Raw genomic sequence first — 22,075 nt, 5'->3', positions numbered from 1 at the left:
AGAATATGAACTTCCCATTAGTATCAATGCATAGTAGATTCCATAGTCAATAATGTTATCAATTAGGCTAATCATGCACTCTCAACTAAATATTAGGTTGAGAAGAAAGTTCTTGCAGAATTTTTAATTTTGATTTCAAATAAGTTTTCATTATAATGCCATTACTTTATATATCATTTAAAAGAACGTTTTTTTGCTCTATTTAATCGTTTAAATCACAAGATGGAAAAAAAAAAAAATTTTCACATTTTTTTTTATTTCAATTCAAGCTAGGCCAAAACTCTGCTGAAACAGCTTACGATATCAATAAAGCTTTGGCCCAGGAACCACTACTGAACACAGAGTACAATGGTGGTTTAAGAAATTTTGTGGCGGTGACGAGAGTTTTGAAGATTATGAGCATAGTATTCAGCCAAAGGATGTTAACAACAATCAATTAAGAACCTTTGTCAAGACACAACACACAACTGTTTGAGAACTTGCTTCTGAATTAGATATAACGTATACAACGATTTCCAACCACTTGAGAGAGACTGGAAAGACAAAATCTTGATAAATGGGTGCCTCACAACTTGAACAACAACCAAAAGAAACACGTCATCTTCCCTTCTTTCACGCAACAAGAACAACCCGTTTCTCGATGGGGTTGTGACTCGCAATGAAAAATGGGTTCTTTACAAAAGCCGGCAATGCTCAGCTCAGTGGTTATATGCCGATGAAGCTCCACAGTACTTCCCGAAACCATTATGGCAGAGAAGTACTGTCAACAAATGGATGAAATGCATCAGAAACTTCGACAACAACACCCAGCATTAGTCAACAGAAAAGGGTCAATTCTCCTCCACAACAATGCCTGACTGCACATTGTTAAACCGACCCTGCAGAAGTTGAATGAATTGGGCTGTGAAACTGACTCACTCACAACACTCTTTAGATCTCTCACCTACTGGCTACCACTTTTTCAAGCAACTTTCTGCGTGAGAAATACTTAAAAAATCGAACCGATATCAAAAATGCCTTAAGCGACTTCATTGCTACTAGAATGCAAGATTTTTACGTTACTGGCATAAAATACACTTGTTTTGCATTGGCAAAAGTGTATTGATTTTGATGGTGCTTATTTCGATCAATAAATTTTTGTTTGAGTTGAGATTTGTTCATGTGAATTTAAAGTAAAAAACTGTGAGAACTTGTCAACCTGATAGTAAGTAGTTAGTTAGTTGATAACTTTTACATAGTCTTCCTAATATTCTTGAGTGCAAATAGAGTGAATATTTTTTTTGAAGTGAAATATTGTGAACATTTTTAAGGTGCAAATAGAGCGAATATTTTTTGAAGTGAAATATTGTGAACATTTGTAAGGTGCAAATAGAGTGAATATTTTTTGAAGTGAAATATTGTGAACATTTGTAAGGTGCAAATAGAGTGAATATTTTTTGAAGTGAAATATTGTGAACATTTGTAAGGTGCAAATAGAGTGAATATTTTTTGAAGTGAAATATTGTGAACATTTGTAAGGTGCAAATAGAGTGAATATTTTTTGAAGTGAAATATTGTGAACATTTGTAAGGTGCAAATAGAGTGAATATTTTTTGAAGTGAAACATTGTGAACATTTGTAAGGTGCAAATAGAGTGAATATTTTTTTAAGTGAAATATTGTGAACATTTGTAAGGTGCAAATAGAGCGAATATTTTTTGAAGTGAAATATTGTGAACATTTGTAAGGTGCAAATAGAGTGAATATTTTTTGAAGTGAAATATTGTGAACATTTGTAAGGTGTAAATAGAGTGAATATTTTTTGAAGTGAAATATTGTGAACATTTTTAAGGTGTAAATAGAGTGAATATTTTTTTAAGTGAAATATTGTGAACATTTTTAAGGTGTAAATAGAGTGAATATTTTTTGAAGTGAAATATTGTGAACATTTTTAAGGTGCAAATAGTGAATATTTTTTGAAGTGAAATATTGTGAACATTTTTAAGGTGTAAATAGAGTGAATATTTTTTTAAGTGAAATATTGTGAACATTTGTAAGGTGCAAATAGAGTGAATATTTTTTGAAGTGAAATATTGTGAACATTTGTAAGGTGCAAATAGAGTGACTATTTTTTGAAGTGAAATATTGTGAACATTTGTAAGGTGCAAATAGAGTGAATATTTTTTTTGAAGTGAAATATTGTGAACATTTTTAAGGTGCAAATAGAGTGAATATTTTTTGAAGTGAAATATTGTGAACATTTGTAAGGTGCAAATAGAGTGAATATTTTTTGAAGTGAAATATTGTGAACATTTGTAAGGTGCAAATAGAGTGAATATTTTTTGAAGTGAAATATTGTGAACATTTTTAAGGTGTAAATAGAGTGAATATTTTTTGAAGTGAAATATTGTGAACATTTGTAAGGTACAAATAGAGCGAATATTTTTTGAAGTGAAATATTGTGAACATTTTTAAGGTGTAAATAGAGTGAATATTTTTTGAAGTGAAATATTGTGAACATTTGTAAGGTGCAAATAGAGTGAATATTTCTTGAAGTGAAATATTGTGAACATTTGTAAGGTGCAAATAGAGTGAATATTTTTTGAAGTGAAATATTGTGAACATTTGTAAGGTGTAAATAGAGTGAATATTTTTTGAAGTGAAATATTGTGAACATTTTTAAGGTGCAAATAGAGTGAATATTTTTTGAAGTGAAATATTGTGAACATTTGTAAGGTGCAAATAGAGTGAATATTTTTTGAAGTGAAATATTGTGAACATTTATAAGGTGCAAATAGAGTGAATATTTTTTTTGAAGTGAAATATTGTGAACATTTTTAAGGTGCAAATAGAGTGAATATTTTTTGAAGTGAAATATTGTGAACATTTGTAAGGTGCAAATAGAGTGAATATTTTTTGAAGTGAAATATTGTGAACATTTTTAAGGTGTAAATATAATTGTTTCAAAGGGAAAATAGTGAATTTTTATTTGAAAAAAAAAAATTAATTACATTTTAAATTGTTCGAGCCATTGCTTGTTATCTACGACGATGTCAGCCAATTCAATGATTTCTTGTTTGTTTCATTTCAATATTAATTTTTTGAAATAAATATAATTATTTACTTATATGAATTAAAAAAAAAGATTATTTGCTTTTATGATTTTTAAAAAAATAAATAATTTACTTGTATGAATTAAAAATATAATTTGTACTTTTATAAATTAAGAAATAAAAATAAATGATTATTTGCTTTTTTTTTCAAATGTTTATTTCGCTCAATTATGTTCCATGATTTCTTGATTGTTTCATTGAATTTTTAGACAATTTTGATATAAAACTATTTTTTAAAACTAAATATGTTTATTTACGTGTTTTTTGTTTTTTTTAATCAAATATACTTTTTAAAATTACATTCCTATCCTCAATCCTTCCGTTCAATCTAAAGAGACAATGGAAACCCATGTAAGAGTAGCTGCATGAAGACTTGTGAGGCAAGTATCGCACAATCCCTAACCACACCTCTCCTGAATCGTCACTGCTTGGGTCCAATGGCAAGAAGTTCTAGACGACTGAAAACAATGCTGAGATAAGCGGAGAGCACATGCAGCACCTAAAATTTCCAAATGGTCACTCATTTTAGTACTGACCAGGCTCAACGTTGCTTAACTTCGGTAATCTAATGGAAACCGGTGCGTCAACTTGATTATACCATATTTCTTTAATCAATCTGGAAACCTGTCAAATCTATTACTACTATTATTTTTTTAAAATTCATTAATGTAAACATTTATTTTTGAAAAAAAGGTCATATTGAAATAGAACGAACAACTAATCATGAAACATAATTTGGGTGGGGTCACCAAATTAGTTATTTTCTATGAAGTGTCATGACATAGACACCAAGCAAAGGCTTGAATAGGTTAGTATGTGTGATCATCTTTAAATTTTTTATGAAAAAATTACGTTTATGCTCATCTTCAAGGTTCTAAAACTCTTTTTTTCTTCAACGTGCAAAATAAGAATATTTTGTTTATTTGACTGGATAATCCCATTATATTGGTGCTTTTAACGACAATCCAATATGGCTGCCAATGTGGAGCAAGCAAAGTCAAATTTACTGCCAGGATTTTATTGATTGTGTGGCTTGTAATAATTAAAACTTTAATCTGTCCAAATTCACAAATGAGTCCGATCCTAATAAGCTTATATCGAAAACAATTTGAATAACTTAGCAGCCTAACAATCGTTTGGCATGGAGGATTTCAATCATCCAGACAAATGTCTCTTAGTTTGTCTGTCCAATACAAACTCGCACATTCTGAATGGAATTCAAGCAGACATATAGACAGATTATAACCTAGGGAATGAAACAAACTAAATAAATATGGTCATGCTTGACTCGGAAAATAATGAAAGGTTAAAATTTTGATAAAATCAAAATAAATAAATATAAAATTTGCATTATGAAAATTTGCCATTTTTTTTTTTGTCAATTTAGGAGACATTTTTGTCTTGATAGACGAGATCATAGTTTACTTGAGAACAAAATTAATTGAATCAGGAAAACGATTATTCATCTTAAAGTTTGGTAGAGTTTGTAAATAAAGTAATGGAATTGCATACAATTTCAATAGTTTACAAATTTTATCAGAGGAGGAGCGGGTGAAGCCATTTTCAGTACCCTGAGGAGGGAGTGGATAGATTATCCTGCGATTAGCAATACTTGAATCATGTGAACTATCATACTTATGTCCCAAGCATCACCACCTACAGCATGGCATGTAAAAGGGGGGAAAAAATTTGGATTATCCTGACAAAGGTTCGGTTACGAATGAAAAATTTGGTTTTTAATAAGTATATCTATTTATGAAAAAAAATTGCACTTGTTTTTTTAAAACATTAAAATTTAAATTTGTATTCTGATATCAAAAGTGAATTTTCTGTCATTTAACACATGCACATGACCAGCACTTATACTGTATCAGAAACATTCGGGTCAAGATCAAAGTGTAGTATCTGTCTTCAGATGCTACACTTCAATTTCTTGTTCTCTGTCAGTGGAGGAGAAATCCTTCACGACTGAGACAATTTTTATTTTTGTTCCTTTTCTCCACATTAAAAAACGACCCTGGTGTCTAACTCTGTCCCGTGGGGAGGCATTGTAAATAGGAACAATATCCGAACGTATTCCATTCATTACCATTTACAGCATGGTACGTAAAAGGGGGGGGGAATTTAGATTACCCTAATGAAAGGTTGTATTATGAATAAAAAAAATTGGCCTTTGTTACATATATTTTTTTATTAAAAATAAATGAAAATCGTTTTTGGTCTTTTAAAACTGTTAAATTTTGAATTTATGTATGTATATATATATATATATATAAAAGCAAAAATGTATGTATGTATGTTTGTGCGTCCACTAAAAACTTTCGACAGACACAACAAAAATTCACAAACTCGGTATCATATTGAAGCCCCACCCTTCGCACAAAAAATATCGAAAAATTGGCCAAAAATGTTACTTTTTTTCACCCCGAAATCGACAATTTTCAACAGGAGGGGGAGGTCAACAAAAACGGTCCTCTCGTGATGACGACCGGTTCTATGCATGCGTCAGATGACGTCATGAGCTGATTTACTTTAAATAGTTGAAGAACTGACTAAATTTCATGTACGTCGTGTTAGCTCAGTTGGTTAGTGCGTTGGGTCATTATCTAAACATTTTGGGTTCGAATCGTGGTGTGAGATGTCTTTTTTTTCTTTTTTTTCTTTTTTTTTTTGATTTTTTAAATTTAAATATTGAACCAGTGTTATTTAAGCTATTTTTCATGTAACATTCGTTTTTCTGTTTTTTTTTTATTTACTTCGCTTATCCACCCCCAACCACACACCCCAAAACACCCGAGTACCCACCGATTTTTTAAATTTTAATATCGAATCAGGCTTATTTAAGCCATTTTTCACATGTTTTTTTTAAAGTTCGTTTTTCTGTTTTCTTTTTTGTTTTTGTTTTTCAGATTGCCTTACGTTAGTTTTTTTTGTGTTTTTTTTACGAGGTTTTGATTACCCCCCCCCCCCCCGCTTAAGTTTTAACGTTCATTTTTTTACTTCGCTTATAATTACACCCCCCCCCCCCGGGTTCCGTTTTTATTTAAGAGAACACACACCTCGAAACACCCGGGCAATGCCAGGTATCCCCGCTAGTATATATATATAAAATAAAATAAAAATTACAATTATATCGTGAAATCACTTTTTTGTTCACCCTCTGCTTTACTTTTTGTTATCAAGTAAGATCTTTGACTTACTTGTAGTTTCATCAAATACTTTTGCAAGCAAAATCCGATCTCACATTTTGCTAAATCCTACCCTCTGATGAGAAGGAAAGTATTTCTTCGAAACTCTGCGGATTAAAGACTATCCACTTATTTAGTGTTTCCTTTTCAAATTAAATATGTTTTTAACTCTTTTTTGAAATGTTTTTTAACATGTTTTATTAACTATTTGTGTTTATATATGCGAAATAAAGATAACATTACGCACTGCATAACCAAATTGAATTTGCAGTGTTCGACAAGCAAGAGTTACTTTGAGGTATTAAAATACAAAAGAATCATCTACCAAAGCTAAGTAATAGACAACACTACTTGAACAAACTATTTTAGATCAAATTTGTGAAATTGAATCATGATCCAACTCTTTATATGATCAGACAAACTTTCTTCCCTCTTTTCTATATAATTGCTTTGAATAATCAATACAGTTAATTCTTCTTTTCTCTCGATTGAGACTCATCCAAATGAAGTATCAACAATTGATTGAAACAAACAAAAAAACAAAACACATCATATGAAATTTTGGAAACTACGTTTGTATGAATGCATCATAAAAAAATTAAAAAGTATCACACACTAAAATCCTTTAGAAGCTTCAGCTACAACAAAAACATATTAATTTATTCTGTTCACAATAAGATAGGCTTCCTCACATGAATATAAATTGATTCTCAGTTTAAAAATGGATCTTAGCCGAGAATCACAAAACAATTCTGTGGACACTTTTTCAAGCAGGGAAAGAATTATTTGGCAAGTCAAACTGACCAGACGATCTGATGGAAAAGACATTTCTGTCATAACCTGGCTTGTTCTAGCAGCTTTGTTCTATTCTTCATTATGCAAGCAGTATAGCCCACAGATCCAGATTTCAAACACAAAAAAAATCTAGACTACATAGTATATATCATATGTCCATTTTTATTCTTCAAATTATCTAAATGAATAAATACTTAACGTTGGGCACATTTCTTGCACTAGGATGGATGTTTGTCCAGTGGAATGACGATGGCCATCTGATTATCCTGGATGTGCTGAATTGTGAAACAAAGGTTGTGGAATCTCTAACCTCACTTTGCTTGAGTTGTCACTGCTTGATTCCAGCGACAAGTGGAAGTCCAGGACAACTGAAAACAATGTCAAGATAAGTTGAGAGCACATACAACACCTGGTATTCCTAAATGGTCACCCGTTCAGTATTGACCAGGCGCAATGATACTTGTGATCTAACAGGAGCCAATGTATCAGTGATTTCTTGCACTAACAATAAAATCCAAATTTTCTATTTCAAGTTAATTCAAATTTACACAACTTTTTTTTTTATATATCGCTTAGGTATAATATACAATATCAGTTGCAAGGTTAACTAATTTGCATACTGGTTTTGAAAAACGACATTATATTAATTAACTCTTTTTTATTATTCATATTATTTGGATTCATCGGGTTACTATTCTCATCTTGAGTGTGAATTTCACAATGTTTCAGTCGATATAATCTTCGATCTTTTTCAGAAAATGTTTGTCAGACTTGGGAATTTGGATGGAATTTCAAATGGAACTCTTTATTATATTTTTATTTACTTCACGGGAGATAGTATGCTCTTGTTCTGTCAGCCATGACTGGATAGAGGTCCTAAGAAAGATATTTTTAATTATTGTTTTGATTTTAACATAAATGAACATAAAATTTTAACATAAATTATTTACATATTTATTAAGACTTGCGACAACAAAATGAAGGTTTCTTGCCACTTTACATTCATCATCATATTCCATTTAATGGCTGTTTTTCAGGAATGTGTTGGACGGCTTTTAAATATTCTCACACACATATATAAGAAAATCAAAGATAGCATAAATATCATATGTAACCCCCAACCTTCTTTAGGTGTATCTTGTCGAACTTGGGAATTTGGATGGAACCCTTTATTTATTCATGGGAGTAGTATGCTCTTGTTTCATCAGCCATGACTTGATATAGAGGTCCTAAGTAATTTGCAATTGTATTTTTTGGTAGCTCACACTGAGAATTGAATCTTCAACTTTTTAGCATTCTTAGAAACACTCTGCGATTCAGTTGCCAGAAAATTAAAGAATTGGTAATTTTATCAGAACCAGAGAATTTAGACCAGAACTAGTAATTGAATCAGGAAAAGTTGCTAGTTGCTAGTTTGAAGCATAAAAATAATTAGCAAGATCACTGGTTAAGGCAATTTTAAATAACCTGAAAATCGTTGATACAGCATAGAAAAAGAAATAGCCAACAGCCAACTACCCAATAAAGATAAGTGACCATTTTGCATCACATTTGATCATATTACGAGGTATGTGTGACTGTTTTTTTTTTTTCAAAATGTAATATTTATTTAATTTTAATTTCAAATTTATTTCAGAGAATGGCAAATGCAAAGAGTCTTTCAAACCAGTTTGTCTATACATAGTCCAGATGTTGTTTTTGTCTTAGGTAAGTTTTGGTTGAGTTAATTATTCCTCTGTAGTGATTTGTACTGTTACCATTATATTATGTTAAAAAAAAACATAACTGTCCAAAATTGCTTGGGTTGCAGTGAATTCATTTTATTTTCTGTTTTTACATTAAAAAAAATGCATATCTAAAAAGAAAAAAAACTGGTATCATATCAGTTGTATCGTTCCGAAATTTGATGAAAATTACAAATTTTAGCAAATCTGTTGCCATTTTTGAATTCCTCAGGTAAAAAAAAAAACTTGAATTGAGTAAATTTTTAGGGTCACACCATGTTTCTAACTGAAAATATTCAAGAAAAAGTATTTATTAAAATGTTCATGGATGATATCTCCTGCAATTTATGCAAAAATGAACTTGAAGAAAGATTTGTTGAGAAAAAAGTTTCAAAGTCGATTTCTCAAGAACAGAGCCATCCATGAAAATTTTAGGCTGATTGAAAGACATAAGCTAAATTCTGACAAAATTACACGAAACAAGCCATCTTTACCCCAATTCACAACCAAACCTAAGCCAGTTTCTCAATCAGCTGTATATTCTAATCTCCGGGAAACATCAGAATAGAGGATGGTATCATTTGCAGAACGTCTTATTTGCAGAATACAATGCCATGCTAATTTTCTTAATAAAAATCTGTGGAAAATCATTGCCATAGAAACTGTTGGATCTAGAATAGCATTGATATGAACAGAGGATGAGGAGACAGCATCCAGAGTTACTTGTAAGCTTCCATCAGAAAGATATGACGTAATAATGCCAACTTACAACTAATACCATAAGCCTGAAGTTTGTGTAGAAAACCAGAATGTTGTACTCTGTTGAATGTCTTTAAATTTGTCTATTTTATTGGCACTTTATAGTTTATCTTTATTACTTTGTGGCAATACTGATGAGAAAACAGCAGAACAAGAAAAACATATCCGTGATGATTCACAACTAATTTTTCTTCTCTTTAGTTTCTCTAAATCATTACTTGGTCTTTAGTATTATTACATATTAGGAATCCTACGTCTGTGGCCATTAAATAAGCTAATGTAAATTTTATACAAGAATCGTTTCCAGATTTGAATGAAAGATGAATGAAGTAAAGTTGACACAGCTCAGTGCCTCTGTGGAAGCCATGCAAACAGAACAGAATGCAAAATAATCTAAATGTAATGTTACCTTGATGGCTCTGAACGTCTGTGTCGCTTATTTCAGAATAGTTAAATAAATACTTATCTCAGATAACATTAGTCTTTCTTCCTGAAGTAAATTTTTTCAAATAAAAACCTTCAAAAAGACAGCGTACCTCCTTGTGTTACTTCTTGAAAAGAAGTGAAAAAAATGTAAAAAAGAAAACAGCATGTATAAACACCCTGATGCATGATTTTTTTTATTTTGTCGATAAAAAGTGTTACGTTATCGTCTGATTTCTGTGTTTATTCCCTACTTCGTCTTCACAGCTTGTCTAAAGATCAGTTTTGTTCTATTTGGCAATTTTTTTTTTAGATGAGTACTGATTGTATATTATTATATTGGAGTCTTTTGAGATGAGTAATTTGTATATTTAATTATTTTGAGATTGTTATCAGCATTCCTATTCCAGTGCAGTTAATCACCTGAAGAAGGCCAGAGGAATAATTGGCTGAAACGTGGTGAAACAACGATGATGAGGATAACAGTCAGCGAATAAATATGAGTATTGATTATTTGTGTTATTTGGATTCTTCAGATTACTGTTCTCATCTTGAATGTTATTTTCACAATGTTTCGGTCGATGTAACCTCCAACCTTCTTCAGTATATCACACTTGCACAGTTACAATACCAACAATGCATGTTACAATGCCAACAATGTATGTTACAATGCCAACAATGCATGTTACAATGCCAACAATGTAAGTTACAATGCCAACAATGCATGTTACAATGCCGAAAATGCATGTTACAATGCCGACAATGCATGTTACAATGCCAACAATGCATGTTACAATGCCAACAATGCATGTTACAATGCCACCAATGCATGTTACAATGCCAACAATGCATGTTACAATGCCAACAATGCATGTTACAATGCCGACAATGCATGTTACAATGCCGACAATGCATGTTACAATGCCGACAATGCATGTTACAATGCCGACAATGCATGTTACAATGCCGACAATGCATGTTACAATGCCAACAAGCTATATAAGTCAATACAAGCACAATACTCACCAATTATCCCGTTATCAAAAGAGAAAAGCAATGGCTAAAAAGAAAATAAAGCTGTACCCGTGCCACCTTATGCCATTTAGTTCAAGAATGAAAGTTCTTCCTCACCATCTGTGCAATAGATTACAAGAACTGACAAATAGCAAGACAGCTAATAGCATCAAACACAAGTAATGCAAACTTCTGGTAAATCCGAATTCTTCTGATATATCCCAAAGTGAAAACAATCTCAACCACATATATAAGAATCTGATTATTTTTGTTTATATAACTTCTAGAATAGAACTTTTTCTCGTCTTTGAATTTTGATCTCAAAAAAAGATAAAATTTTGGAGAAGATAAAAACGGAAGCTGAGTACAAAATAATTTTGACGATTAAGTTTTTCAATTTTTGTGATGGGGATTATTCGTGTTATTCGGTTCTTTGGATTACTTTGGGCCTTGATAAGCGGTGACTCCTTAGTAAAAATAAAAAGTGATATACACACACTCAAATGTATATCCTGGTCAGGGGAGTTTGCAGTGGTTACAAAGAAGTGTCAAGATCCTCCAACGTACAGTGCCTGATATCCCCAAATACCCATCTGGTACTGACCAGAGTCAACGTTTCTTAACTTTGGTAATCTAATGAGAACTAATGTCAATGAGCCCAACATCAAACAGAATTTTCATGAACAGAGTTTCTTTCCAAGATCTTCCAATTTATAAAACACAATGACATAAGATTACTTCTCTGAGGACTGCTACATGGTCCTCTTCAAGTCTAATGTTATAAGCTGTTCTTATAAGTAATCAAATGTTGTTATTATTTTCAATCCTCTCAAATGTTCATCCTTTAGCTGTCATTCTCGAGTGGTTTTTAGTGACTTGTTAAAATCGTGTATCATTATTGAAAAAAACACAAGAAAATTATAACTTATTTTTGATGATATTTTTACAGTTACAGATCATTCAAACAATGTAGTTTTTCTTCACTTCCTACCGTCGGATGCTTTTAATATACTTTTCACTTTCAATAAGTGAAGTATGTATTTCTGGCGCCGTGTTCTTTAATTAAGTAGGATGCTGCGGGTTGGGGGCTCTGTAAATATAGGGCAAAAGTCATGCTCTAGTGATCAATAGATTGATCAATATTTGATATTATCGAAGGTGCTGCTGATTATCCATAAGTTGGTGATGATAGTTCACCTACTCCTGCATATAAGCAGTATAATTTTTTTCCTGAATGTATTGTAACAAATGTTTTTGTTGCAGGAATCGATTGATTATAAGCCACTAACTGGATTGTCTGGCATTGAAAACAGGATTTCAGAAAAAGTCTTTCGTTTTCTCTTTTTCTGCATCTTCAATCGCTTTGTATTATTTGGATTGCTGTTATAATCTTCAGTTTTATTTCCAAAATATTTTAATCTGTTGTATCTTGTTGAAATCTGGAATATTTCTGTCAAACTCTGGGAATCTGCAGAGAATTTAAAATGGAACCCTTTATTTAATCCATGAGGGTAGCATGCTCTCGTTCTGTCAGCCATGAATGGGTGTAAGTCCTAAATAAGTAATTCACAATTGTATTTTTAAGTGTTGCCTGCACCAAGGATTAAACTTTCAACTTCCAAAAGAGTATTGCTTACAACTGAATTTTACCTAGTACTTTATCCACTATGCGTGAGTTCAACGGAAAGATACCCTAGTTTGACAAGAGGGTAAATGTTCCCTTACACTACAACATAACACCGACCACCCTAATTTGTTTTTTGAGAGGTATTCAAGGTCGCTGACAACGAATCTGATAATCAAACCCATCACAAATTTACCGTTTGCATGGTATGAACCCCCTGGGCCCTAGGACTATTTTGCGCCATTTCACTGCCTTCAGTAGTGTTTTCTTATAGTGAAGTGACTTATCACATCGCCGAGGAATCTTTAGCAGACATTTGAAATAACAAGAAAATTTTCAAAAAATAAATAAATCTGGTTCATTTTTTTTTTATGTGTTACATAGTTTTTAATGCTTTTTAATTGATCTAAAAAATTAAGTTTTCACGAGTGGTTTACATTTTTATGTTTTTCTTTTCGTTCTTTTTTTTTGGGGGGGGGTATTCAATTATAGCATGTGTGTAGTTTAACAGGTGCTTTTGCAGTTTAATTAACCGTTTTTCCGTAAATAAGGCGCCGACATTTACCGAGTAGAAAGAATACCGTTTAACATTTCACAAAATTTCTGTTTTCCACGGCCGCCACCGTCTCCCTCCTCCTAACTTCTCCCCTCCCCAATGTAAACAGAAATTTTGTGAAATGTTAAACCATTCCATATAAGTGAACAATTTTACCGAATTTCCATTATTAACGATTACTATATTGTCCAATTTCTACTGTACACTCTTTAACCCTTATCCTCAAGTGGCCTCTTGGCCTTGATAAGTGGTGATGCCTATGTAAACAAAAAAAAAAAAAAGATGATGTAAAAGAGTTGACTTTAATGGAATATCAACGGTGAAAGAATGGATGAGAGGTTTTGGGACATAAAAGAATTGTGGTGGCAAGTTCATCCAGGTGGGTGAAAGCGATAAAAATTAATCTAAAAAAAAAAATGAGCAGGTTAATTTGAAAGTTAATTTTAAAGCCAATCCATGTAAAACAAGCGTTAAATTATTGAGACAATTGGAATCAGAAAAATCTTAACTTTTTGAGGCATCAAAATTGAAAATATTTGTGTTTATTTTCGATTCTTTTAATTGTTTTTGTGTGTTTGTTTTTATTTAAAACTTAATTTACTAGTGATTAATATTTATTTTATATATTACAGATAAAACTAAAATCTATAGGTCAACGCACATAAATGTATTTTTGTTTGCGAAAATGTGTGCATATATGGATTTTTATGGTAATACAAAAAAGAAAACAAAAAACTCTAGCTAAATATTTATAGATTTTAAAAGAATTGGATTCTGTATCGGAATTGTCCCATTACTACTGAATGTGATGACGTGAATTGTGCAGACATTGATATTTCAAGAATAAATGATTCATATTTTCTAAGATTATCAAAAAAAAATGCTTAGTCATTAGCAAACTATTGATCCAGACATGTTCAAAATAGTTTCAGGATATGAAAATAGATGTAATTCTTCATTGAACCGGTATTAGACAGAAATTGAAAAAAAAAGAAAGTGTCACTCCTTAGGCAGATATGACTCAAATATGTTAGCATTTCAAAGTATGTCTTTTGTAGCGTAATTTCAATCTGATGTCAATCTTTGACAGAATCTTTTGGATAAGAAATTGTAATTCCATCTGAGTACAGGATGGAACAATAAGTGTCACCCTAAAGAAAACAACACTACAACTGTATTTTAAAACATTTTGAAAAAACCAATTCAGATAACTTGATTATGTAGTAGAGCTGATATCTATTCAATGTAGCTGCCTTCAGCCTCAGTCACCGTCTCGATACGGGTTCGGAACTGGGAGTATGACTTTTCCACAAGCATTGGTGGGAGATTGGCGAATACTCGGCAGATGGCGGCGATCAGGCTGGCTTTGGTGTTGTAGGAGGTCATGTTGGTGATGTTCTCGATGTATGACCAAACGAAATAGTCCAACAGGTTCAGGGAGGAGGAGGGGGGAGGAGGCTAGTGAAAGAAAGGTACAAAGTTGTAGCACTCCTTTTGAAGTTGTGGGCTGGTGCTGAGTTCTGCTGCCACATCCACGATCTGCCAGCGGCCACCTGATTGCACCAGGGGATCATTATATTCTTCAGCCCATCCAGGTACACTTTGGTGTTGACTTTCAAGCCGACTTTGAAGATGTGAGATGGCATGATGCAGCCCTCACTTGAAACCACACCAAAGACCACAACCGTGACTGGAAACTGTTTTCATAACCCTGGGCACGTCTCTGTTATTTGTGGCAATCCAGCATTGCATTTTGAGGGTGCTGGCAATGGTCCTGTTATCAAAACTTGGATTTGTAGAGAGCATGAGTTGTACAGTGGTGCATCTCTAATCTCACTTGTTGAACATTGTGTCACTTTCAGACATGATAGAAGGCTCCTATCGCTCTTGGGATTTGTACACAATTGGCCAACTAGTAGATGGTCTACAACAAAAAAAAAAGAAAATTGGTTTTCATCAAACGGAAATGGAATCATGTCGTCTTTTCTAGAGCAACAATTTTATCGTTCAACCCTGTATCAGTTGTGTTTATATGATGTATTTGTTAGTGAGTGGAAATAACAGATATGCTTACAATAAGTATAGTAATATGTAAGAATAATTGCACATTTTTTTTATGGAAATCGCTCCAGACAAGGCATGAAGCCACTTGATGTAAGAAGCTAAAAAAGAGAAATACTACTTTTAGGTCAAAAACCAGCTAATGATGGACAGATCCTGATTCACCTCCAAGCAATTCTTCCCCCTTCGTCAGAAACGTTCATAGAAGTAAGGGCTAAAGCCACGAAATGAGGTAAACGAGAATTACAAGGCTGCTGAAAGTAAACTCAAGGTTGACTTTCGACTTGTTTCATTCTGGCATATGAGTGCAAGTTTATAAACTTCCAGCTGAAAGTTTGTAGCAGTTTATACAGTTAGTAGCATGGGTGCTCGGCATTGGCCAAGTATTTAGATGTGATTGAGCAAAAAAGAAAAAGTGGTAGTAGGCAGATAGGCTTTAACCTGTGATGTAACGGCAGAAAAGAAAGTGAAAGAAAATCTGACGTCTTACCACTACTTCATAACGGGACCGGAAGTCTAATGCGTTCAAATTTAACGAAGTCCATCAAAAACAAAAGATGACTTGCAGAAATGGCGTTGCTTTTAAATTTCACATGAAAGCAAATTAGACACAAGGTCGTTTTTAATGTGGGGGGAAAACCAGCTCCCCAAAAAGGGGCACTCTGGCAGTACCCAAATAGTAATTGTCTCCGTATGAAGGGTTTCCTCTGCATTGACCGAGGACGAATTACAGAACACATACCCGGCCTAAAGACCAGGCATTTGTGTTTGAATAGTTTCACTTTATTTATACGAAAAAGACAAACAAACACTGGAGACGATGGCACGGTGGGAATTTTAATTCGATCAAAAAAAAGATAGAGACGATGTTCATTTGCGAATGCAAGATATTACAATCTGGGAAGTATGCGAAAACTTCTTGCGGAATCTAACCGAGGTGAGAACTCCGATGCAAAAACCTTTCGTGGTAAAACACAAACGCTCGCACCCATTTTGTCCTTTATATAATAGACTAGCGGGGGTGCCCGGCTTTGCCCTGGTGTTTGAAGGTATGTGTTGAAAAAAAAAAAAAAAAGTGGTAGTTAGGCAGGCAGTCTCGAACCCGTACCGCAAAGGAGGGAAAAGGACGTGAAAAAAAGAGTTGGTAAAATAACTTTTGTCCAGGTGGAGGATATTGGCACAAAGACGAAATAAAAAAATTTTTAAAAAGAGAGAGAGAGTTGGGAGCGAACTCAAAAATGTATGGTAATTAGTTATCCTTGCTAACCGTTACGCCAAAGAGGACAGTGAATTTACTGAATTGGAAATTAAGTTAGGAACCATAGGGGTCGGCGCAGAAATGAAAATGGCTTTTAAACCTGGTCTGGAGCTAATTAAGCTTTCCGCTTTCTGATGTAGTATTTATTTGTTTCCCCACAAGGTCATTTATAATGTGGGGAAAAACCAGCTTCCCTCAAAAAGTGGGAACTCTGACAGTGTCCAAATGAATAGCAATTGTCTGATATGAAGGGTTTTCCCCACATTGATCAAAGCTAATTGCTTTCTAGACGTCCTGGCCACGAAGGCCAAGAAGTGGTTGCCTTTGCTTCGATTTAGTTTCGCTTTATTTATACGAGAAAGACGAACAAACACACAAAAAGACAGAATAGAGGGAATTTTGTAAAAGTTGATCAAAATTAATGTAGAGACGTCTGTTCGCAAATCGTACATATTATAATCCAAAGATTTTATAAAAAGTTCTCAAAAGAGTAACCCTTTCGAGACTCCCCCCCCGAAAGAGCCTTTCTTGGACATACAAAAACATGTGCACCACTTTTACCTTTTATATATATATATATATATATATATATATATATATATAGATTATGCCTGCCAACCAAAAATCTATCAGATATGTGTGTAGTGTTATGATGTACTGAAGTGAAACCTGAAAAATAAAGAAATACTAGACTACCCGTGCCCCGTTGGGTCAGTATGTTATATTAGCTATGGAATTCATGTATGAGTGTGACACTTGTGACATAAAGAAAATAGCTTTTTTACATAACAGAAACATTTCTATGAAAGTATATTAAAATGAAAAATCATGGCCGGATCATTCAAACATGAAAAAAAATCCTCCCTATTCGTGTAAAGTTACCTATTTTTCCGAATAATTGCTCAAAAATCGAAAAGTAAATATGATTTTCCTACAAATCGAACGCCGATGAAAGTCATTTAGCAACAAAAACGCACATGAACCTACCGATGAGAAATATAAGAATGAAAAACCCATATTGGAATCCTTCAACCAAGTTATAGAAACTTAAAATCTAAAAAAAGTAATTAATAAAACCTGAAGCAAAAAAATAAAGCCTAAATAAATAAAAAAAAATAAAACTAATATCGAAACAGATTAGTAAATGTGTCAACAAATTCACCGTTCTCACACAACTATTTTGTATCTAGAAATGTAAAAAAAATAAAAAAAGAAGGAAGGAAGGAAAAGGGACGGATAGAGAGTAGTAGTAGTAGTAGTAGTAGTCTTGGCTTTACTACAATTGTTCTTATGTTTGTCAACGGGTTAAAGTTGTCTAGTTGTAAGAAAATAGCGACAGTATAGTTGTAATAAAGAATAGTTGCAAAACACTCCCACTCTTCCCATGTTAAATAATAATTTTGAAATAATAATATTAATATTTCAGTGTGCAGGTCAAAATCTGCAAAAGAAGTGATTTGTGTTTATTTGTTTATGTTGTTATGGTTTAATGTTTATGCACGCATGCACAATCGGATGTCGTAAACCGGAAAGTGGGTTACATCACTCATTACAAGGTCATTTCAGTTTTATAATTATATAGATATATGTAAAACAGGAGACTTTGTTAGTTTGGTCACATGGATAAGAATCCTTAAGGACACAAAACAGACAATGAAGTTATGAGGAAGAATTTAAGAAAAGAAGAGATAAAAACCTGGGCAAAGATAACTTTGTTTGAAAGTCAAGTTCTAAAAACTGTCCAACACATGTAAGCATATAAAACAGACGTTAAATATGATGATGGAAGAATAGATGAAAGTTCTTTATTAGATGTAAAACAGTTGAGTTAGCAAGGTCAATTCTCAGAGGAGGTGTAATAAGAATGTACTTTAGAGAAATAGGAATAAAGACTTAACCAGAAATAGGTTAGAAATCAATTTTTAAAAGTTAACACATGCCACCTTGATAAAACAGATATTAAACCAAATATGATGATGAAATTTTACCCCATCATCTATGACACATTATGGTGAAATACCAACATGTTTTTGCTAAAAATTGGATCTTAATTCTGCGATTCTATAAATAGTCCACTTAAAGCAAATGAATGATTAGATGGTTTGGAAAGCATTTTTTTTCAAAAGGTTGAATTTGAAAATTTTAGAAAACCGAGTAATATTGTATAATTATTTTATTAAATGAAAAATAATTTTTGGGGGACTTTTGGTGACATCCACCCTAATCAGAAAAAAACTTTGTAATTTGCAAATTTAACCTTACGATATAACGCTTGCAAAAGATGTGACTAACTCCTTCAATTTAATTTTTGTGCCAACCACATGGCACACATCATCGTCAACGAGATCGGACGTACGGTTTTTCTCTTCTAGGGGCGACCACCACCGAACTTAACAACACAAAGAAAATCAGAAAAAGAAAAAAAGATTACAGAGTATGATTAGGGTGAATTCCACTGAAATCGCTTTCTCTTTCCCTTTCCTTCTCCTTTCCCTTCCTTATCTTTTCTTTCTTTTCCTTTCTTTCTCACTAAATAAAAATAATTTTGAATTTTTAGCGATGACAATTAATAATTCGTATCATTTGGATTATTGTTTTCATCTTGTGTGTCATTTTCTCAACGTTTCAAATGATGTAACTTCCAACCTTCTTTAGGTGAATTTTTCTGCTCTCATTCCATCAGCAATGACTGGTTAGAAGTCTTATATAATTCACAATTATATTCTGAGTATCGCATGCACTGAGGATTAAACCTTCAACCTCCAAAAGAGTGTCACTTTTTTTTTCTTTTTTACTTGGGAGACACCATTCAAGGATAAAGGTTAATGAATGTAAAGTGGTAGCATAGCAATTGTTAATTGTGTAAATTGGGTAGAATTCAATTATTTATGGGGATGGCTCAACAAGAACTTGTTTACATTGAATTTGAAGGCCACTATGCTGTATTCAGCTAGGAAGCAGGTCAGCGGAACAGTGTTCCACAAGCAGGCAGTTCTGGGAAAGAAGCCGTGTTTATAGAATCTACATTTAAATTTAGGCACAGATAGAGAGTAAGGGAGGGGATTCTATATAGTAGTTGTAGCTAGTTAAGTGTTTTTTGTGAAAGTTTGGCAAGAGGGAACTATAGATTGGGATTCAGTTGAGCACTTGCTATGAAAATAATGAATTTACAACTGAATTTTAACTAATACTTTATCCGTTATGCGACTGCTCCAGGCTTACGTAAAGAGAGCATGCTAGTCTTATGAATTAAATAAAAGCTTCTGTTGGAAATTCTGTGTAGATTCCTGAGTTTGACAACTGAAACCTGAAGAAAGTCTGAAGTTACATCAGCCGGAATGTTTTAAAAATAACATTCAAGATGAGAACAATAATCCAAATAATCAATATAACAAGTCAATTTAAATAATCAATATAATATTTAGGATATAACAAGTCAATCTAAATAATCAATATAATATTTACGATATAACAAGTCAATCTAAATAATCAATATAATATTTAGGATATAACAAGTCAATCTAAATAATCAATATAATATTTAGGATATAACAAGTCAATCTAAATAATCAATATAATATTTAGGATATAACAAGTCAATCTAAATAATCAATATAATATTTACGATATAACAAGTCAATCTAAATAATCAATATAATATTTAGGATATAACAAGTCAATCTAAATAATCAATATAATATTTACAATATAACAAGTCAATCTAAATAATCAATATAATATTTACGATATAACAAGTCAATCTAAATAATCAATATAATATTTAGGATATAACAAGTCAATCTAAATAATCAATATAATATTTACAATATAACAAGTCAATCTAAATAATCAATATAATATTTACGATATAACAAGTCAATCTAAATAATCAATATAATATTTATGATATAACAAGTCAATCCAAATAATCAATATAATATTTATGATATAACAAGTCAATCTAAATAATCAATATAATATTTACGATATAACAAGTCAATCTAAATAATCAATATAATATTTACGATATAACAAGTCAATCTAAATAATCAATATAATATTTATGATATAACAAGTCAATCTAAATAATCAATATAATATTTATGATATAACAAGTCAATCTAAATAATCAATATAATATTTACAATATAACAAGTCAATCTAAATAATCAATATAATATTTACGATATAACAAGTCAATCTAAATAATCAATATAATATTTACAATATAACAAGTCAATCTAAATAATCAATATAATATTTACGATATAACAAGTCAATCTAAATAATCAATATAATATTTACGATATAACAAGTCAATCTAAATAATCAATATAATATTTATGATATAACAAGTCAATCCAAATAATCAATATAATATTTACGATATAACAAGTCAATCTAAATAATCAATATAATATTTAGGATATAACAAGTCAATCTAAATAATCAATATAATATTTACAGTATAACAAGTCAATCTAAATAATCAATATAATATTTAGGATATAACAAGTCAATCTAAATAATCAATATAATATTTAGGATATAACAAGTCAATCTAAATAATCAATATAATATTTAGGATATAGCAAGTCAATCTAAATAATCAATATAATATTTAGGATATAACAAGTCAATCTTAATAATCAATATAATATTTACAGTATAACAAGTCAATCTAAATAATCAATATAATATTTAGGATATAACAAGTCAATCTAAATAATCAATATAATATTTAGGATATAACAAGTCAATCTAAATAATCAATATAATATTTAGGATATAACAAGTCAATCTTAATAATCAATATAATATTTACAGTATAACAAGTCAATCTAAATAATCAATATAATATTTAGGATATAACAAGTCAATCTAAATAATCAATATAATATTTAGGATATAACAAGTCAATCTAAATAATCAATATAATATTTAGGATATAACAAGTCAATCTAAATAATCAATATAATATTTAGGATATAGCAAGTCAATCTAAATAATCAATATAATATTTAGGATATAACAAGTCAATCTTAATAATCAATATAATATTTACGATATAACAAGTCAATCCAAATAATCAATATAATGCTTATGATATAACAAGTCAATCTAAATAATCAATATAATATTTATGATATAACTTTTTTTTTTTTTTTACATGGGGGTCACCACTTATCAAGGCCCGAAGGCCACTCAGGGATAAGGGTTATTGCGTGTACAGTAATCAATGAGATGGTATTGTAGTAATCATTAGTATTGGGGGTTTTGATAGAGTGTCTTACTTAAGGAGGCGGTTTGTCAAGAGTTCGTTTATGTTGGACCTGAAGACGTCCAAGTTGCAGCCAGGTGGAAAACAGGCAAGCGGCAGAGAGTTCCACTGGTGTGCAGCTCTAAGAAAGAAGCTTTACTCATAGAATCTAAGTTTTGATTTAGGCACAGATAAAGAGTGGGGAAAATTACCGACAGTAGCTTCAGCCAGGCGGGTGCTTCTCGTGAAAGATTGGCGAGGGGGGACGAGGGATTGGAGCTCAGACTAGCACCTGCCATGAAAATAACAAAATTCCTTATGA

General features: G+C 31.9%; 1 protein-coding gene across 1 annotated transcript in view; it reads left to right on the top strand.

Annotated features, from left to right (window-relative positions):
- LOC145277492 (metallophosphoesterase 1-like) overlaps window positions 1–22,075 on the top strand; it is a 148,091-nt gene that overhangs the window by 77,293 nt on the left and 48,723 nt on the right. Inside the window, exon 3 of the mRNA XM_080128879.1 lies at window positions 8,711–8,781. Coding sequence (XP_079985005.1) covers window positions 8,711–8,781 — 71 coding nt within the window. The remainder of the gene's footprint in view (window positions 1–8,710; window positions 8,782–22,075) is intronic.

The sequence above is a fragment of the Euprymna scolopes genome, chromosome 6 (assembly GCF_053919585.1).
Source record: "Euprymna scolopes isolate OS-2025 chromosome 6, ASM5391958v1, whole genome shotgun sequence".
Classification (NCBI taxonomy): Eukaryota; Metazoa; Mollusca; class Cephalopoda; order Sepiida; family Sepiolidae; genus Euprymna; species Euprymna scolopes.
Note: the sequence above shows the minus strand (reverse complement) of the source record. Positions and strands in the feature narration are given on the sequence as shown.